The sequence below is a fragment of the Mytilus edulis genome, chromosome 10, assembly GCF_963676685.1.
Source record: "Mytilus edulis chromosome 10, xbMytEdul2.2, whole genome shotgun sequence".
Taxonomy (NCBI): Eukaryota; Metazoa; Mollusca; class Bivalvia; order Mytilida; family Mytilidae; genus Mytilus; species Mytilus edulis.
In genome coordinates this window covers 68416530-68426829 of record NC_092353.1, presented here as the reverse complement: position 1 = coordinate 68426829, position 10300 = coordinate 68416530, and the positions used below count along the sequence as shown (strand labels likewise).

At 28.8% G+C, this 10300-nt stretch overlaps 1 protein-coding gene across 1 annotated transcript; it reads right to left on the bottom strand.

Moving 5' to 3' along the window:
- Positions 1–1193: 1193 nt before the first annotated feature.
- On the bottom strand, positions 1194–10071 carry LOC139491761 (uncharacterized). The gene is made up of 4 exons (XM_071279610.1): positions 9652–10071; positions 5487–5561; positions 4550–4611; positions 1194–3924 (listed from the first exon to the last, which is right to left on the bottom strand). The coding sequence occupies exons 1-4, from the start codon at positions 9956–9958 to the stop codon at positions 3865–3867; spliced, it is 504 nt and encodes a 167-aa protein (XP_071135711.1). The 5' UTR covers positions 9959–10071; the 3' UTR covers positions 1194–3864.
- Positions 10072–10300: the final 229 nt, after the last annotated feature.

Below are 10300 nucleotides of genomic sequence, written 5' to 3'. Positions count from 1 at the left end.
TGAATATATTTATGTCTGTTTGTTTTGTTAGCAAATCATTGTCAATTTGATTTTATCATACAAGTGAGAGGTTTAGCTAGCTATAAAAAGAGGTGCTATAAAAAGAGGTTTAATCCATCATTTTTCTACATGAGAAAATGCCTGTACCAAGTCAGGTATATGATATTTGTTATCCATTCATTTGATGTGGTTGAGCTTTTGATTTTGTCATTTGATTGCAAACTTTTCAATTTGAATTTCCTTGGATTTCTTTATTTTTGTCATTTTACTCTTTGATACATTAATGTTATTATTAATGAATAACAGTTGTCTTGAGACTACTGAACACCAATGTAACTTTTTTAATGATGCTCCTTTGCTGTCCCATTATTGTACAAGTATTCACAAGTTCAGCTGTATCTAATTACTTTTTGTCAAAACATTAAAGCTTTTAAACTGAGGATAATCTGTAAATGTTGTAAAAATTGAATCATTAGGTCACCTATCACTTAATTTGGAAGCATTTGTTTATTAACTTTCAACTCATTTGGGAAATTCTAACTTGAGGCAAAGTTTCTGTTAATTTTTACATTTTCTGTCTACTTGGAACCCACAGTATACACCAAGACGAAGGTCCGATATTGATTTGTTTTGATTAAAAGAAACAGTGTTATTATAATTATCTGAATCCCAGATTTCCTATGTATGAGATTACAAACCCATACTGTTGATTCAATTATTTTCATGAATATTTTCATGAAATGAGAAAATATTGTATTTTCATGGATATTTATTTCATGGTTAAATATACTTAGTTTTCGATTGAATTTCTTCAACTGCAATAAAATTGTCACCACATTCAAATTGTGAAGTTTTTAAATTACATATATTCCAGAAACACTTACATATGGAGCATTTATACATTCTTATTGTTACAGTATTTTAGATGGATTGTTGTTTTATAAGAATTTAATTGTTAACTGCTTTATACCATCAGTGATTGTATACAAAACAAAATTAAAATGTCTATACAGACAATACAATTATATCGTGTTAAAAGTATGGTTGAAGTCTATAAAAAGTAAGAACAAATCAATTTTATTCCATGAACAGATAAAATTGGTGGACCAAACTATATGATTTGTACATTTTACATCCACATTTTCATAGGCCAAACGATTAGAACGTATAGATAAATTAATCAACGAAAATAATTACATGGTAAAAAATCTTTATTAAGATATTGCACAATAAATTATATTAGTATAATTACAAAGCTTCTACTTCTGCATAGTATGCAACATTTTTTTTAAGATGCCATGTACTATGTACTATGTACAGAATTGTACATCTTTTGGAAATTTGACATATTATCTACAAAACAATAGCATTATAAAAGTATATACAAATGGAAATATTATAAAGAAAGATTAGTTTAAAACAAAAATACTGTCGTTAACACATTAAAGTATAAGTAAACAACAGACAACATTGATAAAATTGTACCTTTGAACAGGTAAGATCATTAAAATATTTCTCAATTTTTATTGCAGGTTTCCCACTCAATGAATATTATGAAACACTAGTACTGTACAATGACCATACTTTGGATTGTGCTGAAATGTACTATTTACTGGCCTTTATAAATAATATGTGTATGAAAAACTTAAATATCACAAAGATACTCAAAAGGATCTGATAATATGAAAGAAAAATCTAGATTGTTTCACATTTTTATACCTCAGCTATTGTGAAAGAGGACGAACAGGGGTAAAAAATTCATGATTTAAAAATTAACATTATTCACCAATTGCTCATGTTTAGAAAAGAAAATATTTATAGTGATGATTTAAACTAAATTTAAGTATACAAGTCCAAGTCAAAGCACAAGATTCAAATGCATTCATGTTCTATAAATAGATTTTGTAAAAAAAAATTTCAATAAAATATTGGCTTCAATATTTCAGCAAAGGCCTAATACTAGTGATAATGATTATAAAGACAATATCAAATTAAAACCAATAAAATAGTGAGAACTGAACATTACAATATGTGTGCATGTTTTAAATAACAAAATTAATATACAAAAAATAAAAAAATATCTATAAACATAAAAATGTGTTGTAATGATGCAGATAGCATCAAAATTAAACTGGCCTAAATTTCCAATGACACTGGATATGTAATAATCTAGACTGCATTAACTAAGATCATAACTGCATATGTACATGTATTACATTCATTTTAAGACAGTTTGTGAGTTTCTGTTGAGTAATCCAGACGAGGAAAAAACAAGGTACCAAGTGCTGAAGTAACATCCTAGCAATTGCACACATTTGATTTTAAATACATTAGATAATAAAATATATTTTGTATTATAAAAAGAAATGCAGTAAAATGCCCCCCATATTGCAAATATTTATCTTTTCAGGTACGAGTGCAATTACTGAAGATTTTTGTTTTTGTTTCAACATTTCATGAATATTTTAAAGAAATGAAGGCTTTAGGGCGAATTCAATCTGATTTCCATTATATAGTATATATTTCCACGACTTGTTCACATTACAGTAGAAACAAATGTAATAATCTATATATACCCAAGGGGCATGACAATTATTTCTTTTTATCAGCAATGATTTTTAAATTTGTTCAAGACATTGAGGATATAAACCTATAATATAGATTGCATAACTATCTTGCAAGAATTGTACCCATGAGATCACTAACGTGATTTTCCTAGGTAACAATATTACTTAAGGGCATAACGTTTTTAACCAGAATTGATCGGCACTGATTTTCAAACTCGTCGAAGAAATTGTTAATATAAACCTATAATACAAATGTTCACATTTGGGTGCTCACAATGCAATGTTCAATATGCCTATATTTAACATTCTAAGGGTTGAATTTAACTCTTTAAGAATGATTTTTCAGCACTCATTTTTGAGCTCGTCAAAGACATTGCTAATACAAACCTATGTTACAAGATCATATTAGTTTCAAAAAGTTCTGGCTGGAATTATACACACGAAAGCGCTAACAATGCAATTTTGCATATAGTTAAATTACCAAAGTGCAAAGTATTGCAAAAAGTTGTTAACTTCAGCTAAATTTTAAACTTTTAAAATATTTACTCATACATTTTGTATCTCTCTATGTACAGTGAATTTGTACAATACGAGTTTTGCATAACCACGCAGTCTATTAGAGATATCTTTAAAACCCTGACTGATTAGTTTACAAAATCATTGAAATAATCGAGAACTTCCTTTAACAAATTTTCTGGTTTAATGTAACGAATTAAGCTTTAAAAAACTGTTAAAGCTTACTATCTTTTACTTGCTACCCTAATATTCGGTTTCATACTGTTATAGCTTTCCTATATCAAAAATGATTAAATAAGATTTGTTCCTTTCTGGCTAACTGCACATATAAAGTGATCTATCCATAAATACATTTCATGGATTAAAATACTTGTTATCGGGCGGGCATTTTAACAGGTCATAATTCAGACAAAAATACATTATTTTTCCTCTTTTCTTTAATATTTACATTGCATTAAACAAAAGCCTTGTTTTCACAAGAACCCTGACTTTTGGAACACTCCTTGTTGAAAAATTACATATTAGTACCTTATATTTAGAATACCATACTATGATGAGTTTATATACATTTGACATTGACAAATATTGTAGCAATAAGATTTAGGTATTGTTATGCATCACTCATTGTTCTAATTCAGTAGCATATCATAAATTTATTTATATATCTCTACTTGTAATAAATGCAATGTACTAATCAAAACTAGTTCATACAAACACGGACATACTTCAAGAAATTTTTTTGTTCTTTACAAATCTTTCATACATGTATACGACGTTGGTCTCAACATTCAAATTCAGAATCTTTACCATTTTCAGCACTGTCTTCATGTCTGCCATCCACCTGTAATTAACAATATGTACCACGTGAGGAACATTAATTTATAAATATTCGGCTCTGAGTGTTCCTGGTTAATTTAAATCGATAAAAGCGCATCAGTGCATCACATTTATAAGTATAACATGTATACCGTGTTATTTCATTTCTTTTCAAGGAAGGATTTTATTTACCGATGGAAATAATACGGGAAGTGTTTTTTATAAAGTAAATCTATACTGATGTCAAATGCGATAATTCAGTTCACATTACCAATTCACTGACATGTAACACCAGAGATAGGTACAATGTATCATGTATAATACGAAATTGAATGTTCATTTTGTACTTTAAATATCTCTGGTTACGACACACTTTCTATAAACCTATGTGCATGTTTCAATATGGAATTATGCCGTAATACGCATACATGGGGGTTTCCTTCTATATAAAGATAGCACATATTGTATGTTTAATAGCTAGAAAATATAATTATTACATATGGGGTACAACTTTCCTATGAAATATTTGTAGGTGTTTCAAAAATCAATATCATATGAAATGAAAATTTTGTTGAACGTCTGTTCCTAAATTTGAACACCTCTTTCCCCGTGCATGTAAGTTGTATTATTGGAGCTACATTAAAACTTGCCTCAGAGGAAATGATTGAACTAGACTGGTGTGGATTTGTATCTTGTACTCCAGTGAAGGCATCTAAAACAAATATTTCATAAGTTATACATTTTTAAGCAGCATGTTAAAAATGGATTGGTATATTGTCATCTTTATTAGGACACACACATGTTACATTATAAAGTGAATTGCTATATTCTCCAGCCATGTCCAGATGATTATTGTACTTTTTCGTTTGAGTCGTTGGAAATGTCAAAATTTGGAATACAAGGCTTTATTGAGCACAGTTCAAAAGGTAGTTGAATTCTTCTTTGACAAAATGTCGGGAATAGGTATAATTCTTTAATATAAATTCATTTCTCACGTCAAAATAAAACAAATCCTAAAGTTTAGGAACCTGTGAATCTGAATAATGACCTTTAAAGATGTTGTTACAATTATCTCTCAGTATCCCCATTTTAAAGTTTTTGTTGTAATTTCTTTGGAATTCGTTAAAAAAAGAAATTAAAATCGTCAAAATTGGACAAATTAAAGTCTTATTTGATGATTACATTTTTATGAAAGTCAGTCAAAGTAAATTCAAGTTATCTTTTTGAACAAATGTGCTGGTTTTTAAAGTAAAATTAAAAGGTATCATTGTGAATATCTAGCTTATTAGTAGTTGTGTTCTTAAAAGCGATTATTCCTATAATATTTAACTCAAACTTAAATTGCCATTCAAAAATAATTTTACCAGTCATGACAATTTGATATTGGTATATGTGTAGTAAACATGTTGAAGGTTTCTTCCTTTGCAATAAACTATATTTTTATCATTTTAAAATACCCAAAACGACAAGTTGACGAAATTTTCGTTGTAAATCTTTCATAAATATGTAAATAGTGTATGAATTGCATTAATTTTGTGTTTTGTTTATAAAATCAACTCATCAACAAAATATGACCGTTTTACTTACTACTGTCCATAACCATGGAAGTGCCACTGTAGGTTGAACTGGCAATTCCACTGTCTGTAGCTTGAACATTGGTTCCTATCAATAAACACATTATTCCAATAATATGTAGGTCTATAAACATAAGTGATTACAACAATAAAAAAAGATTATAATCTATTGGTTCTGAAAGTTCTCTTATGACTATTATCAATCACATTTTCTACAAAACAATTCCAATTTTAATCATATACTATTACAAAAAATAAGACCGACTAGATCAAATTCTTTATTTTCTGTTTGCCGCAATCATTCACATTTTATTTTGGGAAAATTTGAGGTGGAATGACCTTTTTATCAGTGCCGATCAATTATTTTCCAAAGTGTTAAGCTCCTTGGAAACATTATTTGTATGTAAAAAAAAAATGCATCGTTATCGCTCTCTGATGTACAGCTTTGCCAAATTTGTAAGAAATGTATAATATAGGTTTAAGTAATCAATGTTTTTGACAAGTTTAAAAATCAGTACCAATCAATTATTTTCAAAAGAGATATGCCCTTGGAAAATTTAATTATATGAACAATTGCATTATTAGCGCTCTCAAGTTGTCGTGCCAGAATTTTATGAAACTTCTATCATAGGTTTATATCGAAACGTCTTTAACACTCTTGTTACATAAGTACTAATCAAATATTTTTTTAACAAGCTACATGAGCTATGCCCAATTGTAAATAATAATTATTACAAAATCGCATGGTATTTGCTCTGAAGCCTTCATTTTTCTTATATATTTATATATTGTTTAAAAGAACAAAATAAAAAGTGTTTTTTTTTAGTTGGGACCTTTTATTGGATTTATTCTTCAATTAACCAAACATATCAAGTGACATATCAGTTCTTTTAAGAGTACTTTTTAAGTACTTTATGTTAAAAGTACTTTAAACGTGCTTAGAAAATGTTTGAACTTTGAAATTATTGAAATATTTCAGTATCATTTTCACGGTACTTAATTTGTAATTTAAATTGAAAACCATTATACATTTAATGTTTAATACACTTTAAACAACAAAACTGTTTTATAACAGTCCAATCCTTTTGATTTATTACACTTTTATTAGAATTTATATAGAGTTATATAAAATATATCGAGATATTTTATGTACTCTGATAATACTTTACTACGGAGGTACATCACTGTGCTTCTAATTTTGAATACAAAATACAAATCAAGTACTATAAATTAATTGTTCTGAAATAGTACACTACTGTTTGGCAGTTCATTTATCTAATACAATATCTAAGTACATTTGCACTACTGTAAAGTTATACTGCTAAAGATGTTAACGTGCTATAGTATAGCCGTGTAGATTAATCATTAACTTACAACAAAAAATTAATAGTAATAGTGTTTTTACTATGTTGACTGAAGTTAACTTCAAGACTTTTAAAGGGATGATTAAATTTTACTTTTCTATGAAGTCACTTTTCTGCATCTACTTCATGCATATGTAATACGAAATGCCAATTTGCCAAATGGTTGCATTGTCTATCAGGATTTGGCTGATATTTGGTTTTTTTTGTTAAGGGAAACTTTTAGACCGAGGGTTGAATGATGTATAGAAATCGTTCTATTCATCATTTAACAAGTTTAAGTCACGGTCGTTATTTAGTTAAATGCTATTGAATATATCTGTCATAGAAGACCTTTTTTATGTTTCATTTGATTTATTCACAAAATCATTCACTTCTCCACATCGAAGACATCACCGGTTGTGACCTTTCATTGGCTTTATTCTCAAAATAACGTAAACTTAAACAGTGTCACATCAGTTTTTTTCAAGAGTACATTTGTAGTACTTAAAATTAAAAGTACTGTAAATGTATTTAGATAATGTATTACATTTTCGTCACTTTGAAATTGTTGTACTATTTCAATATTATAATTTTAAAAGTACTTAACATTTGTGATTCAAGTTGAAAGAAAAACTGTAACAGTTATACATTTAATGTTTAGAATTGAGTACACTTTTAATACGCAACTGTTTTATACCAATCCAGTACTTTTGAACTATTACATTTTATTAGAATTTTATACTAATAGTTATCAAAGGTACCAGGATTATAATTTAGTACGCCAGACGCGCGTTTCGTCTACATAAGGCTCATCAGTGACGCTCATATCAAAATATTTATTAAGCCAAACAATTACAAAGTTGAAGAGCATTGAGGATCCAAAATTCCAAAACGTTATGCCAAATACGGCTAAGGTAATCTATGCCTGGGATAAGAAAATCCTTAGTTTTTCGAAAAATCATTGTAAACAGGAAATTTATAAAAACGACCACAAAAAACAATATATATTTTATCTACCCTCATAGAACTTAACTACGGAGGTACATCACTATGCTCCTAATTTTGAATACAAAATACAAATCAATTGTGCAGATTAATTATTAACTTACAACAAGACATCTATCATGTTGATAGTGATAGAATTTTGAAGTTAACTTTACGAGTTTCAAAGGGATCATTAAAATTTACGAACTGCAAACTGTTCAGTTCTATGAAGTAACCTGTAGGCAGCTGCTGCATATGCATTATATATCTCCCTGTTGCAGAGATATCAAATTTTCTAAATGGTTGAATGGTCTATAAGGATTTGGCTGATATTTGGGTTCCTGTGTAAATAGAAACTATTTAACCGAGGGTTGAATGAAGAATATAAGTCGTTCTATTCGTCATTTAAGTCGCTGTTGTGATTAAGTTGAATGCTGTTGAATATATCTGTCATAGGCGACCTTATGTATTTTTTGTTAGAGTACTTTTGTAGGACTTTAAGTTAAAAGTACTGTTAACTTGCTTAGATAATGTATTAACTTTTCCGCACTTTGAAATTGCTGTACTATTTCAATACCATAATTTCAAAGTACTTTTAAAAGTTGTAAGTTGAAAGAAACACGGTAACAGTTATACATTTAATTTTAGCACTTTTAATACTCAACTGTTTTATACCGATCCAGTACATTTGAATTATTACACTTTCATTAGAATTTTATATTAAGTCATCAAAAAAAAAATTATATATTTTATCTACCCTCATAGTACTTTACTACGTAGGTACATCACTGTGCTTCTAATAATCTTGTAATCCAAATCAAGTCCTGTTAATTTATTGTTATGAAACAGTACACCTGTTTTGCTGTACATAAAACTACTACAATGTTGAGGTACATTTGCCGTACAATAAAGTTATACTACTAAAGATATATACGTGCTAAAGTATAGCTGTGCTGATCAATCATTAACTTACAACAAGACATTTATCATGTTGATAGTGATAGAATTGTGACTGAAGTTAACTTTACGACTTTCAAAAGGATGATTAAAATTTACGAACTGTGAACTTTACAGTTCTATGAAGTAAACTTTAGGCAGCTGCTGTATGTGTAATATATATCTCCCAGTTACAGCGATATGCCAATTTTATATATGGTTGCATTGTCTATCAGGATTTGACTGATATTTTAGTTCCTGTGTAAATGGAAACTTTTAAACCGAGGGTTGAATTAATATAAGTCGTTTTATTCATCATTAAAGTTGCTGTCGTGATTTAGTACAATGCTATTGATTATATGTGTCATAGAAGACCTTATTTATGTTTCATTTGCTATATTCACAAAATCATTCAATTTTAAACAATGAAGACATTACCGGTTGTGGCCTTTAATTGGACTTATTCTATAAAATAACCAAAATATTCCTTTTAGATAATGGACACATTGGTGACCTTTGGTCGAGTTGTGATCTCTTTCATCAAAGTGAGATGGTTAGCGCTATAAAACCAGGTTTAATCCACCATTTTTCACATTTAAAAATGCCTGTACCAAGTCAGGAATATGACAGTTCTTGTCCATTCGTTTTTGATGAGTTTTGTTATTTGATTTTGCCATGTGATTATGGACTTTCCGAATTGATTTTCCTCTGAGTTCAGTATTTTTGTGATTTTACTTTTTGACACATTCCTATTTCCACCCTCAATTTCATTCATTATAAATAAGCTTTGTTGACAGCTTGTCAGTTTATATATAATAATGCCTAACCAATATGGATGAAATACGTTTTTTAATGTAATGGATTAAATTATATTAAATATTTAACTCTGACATTTGAAGACAATAATTCACTTACTTCCCGTTGCCTCACGTTTAGTTGGTATATTTGCAAGCTCTCTCCATTTTAGCCTGTTGTTATGTAATTCTGTTGTTTCAAGTATAAATTTATCAATACAAACTGTAGCTGTTTCTATTTTTCTCGAAACGTTATTTAATTTCTCTTCATTTGGAGTTGTCTCTTCATGTTTGTTTTCATGCAAATTCTTTAAACGGACATTACTGAAACGCAATTTTTGTGTGAGTTCCCCAACCATTTTCATTATTTGATCCAACTCCTGGATAGCCACTTTGTCATCACTTTCTTTTTCACAATCCATGTCCATTCTGTTTTATGTCATTTTCAATCTATAAGGTAATAAACTCAGGTACGAATGTCGTATTGAAGAAGGGGTTTTTTAAATGGATTTATCGTCTAAATTTCTCTTCCTCTTTTCTTTCAAAGTTCATTTTTTATACATTCATTGGAAGTTTAAAAAGACGTAAATGTTTATGACTTATCATTTCTATAAATATAACCAGATGGTTTATGCGAGATATAAATAAAGGTTGGATACATTACCTTTAACAAATATGCATAATGTTCCCGTCAATGTAATAGCTTGTTCACATATATTACAAAGCAACTTTTGGTAGCTCATTTACCAAATGAGGAGGGGCTGGTTGAA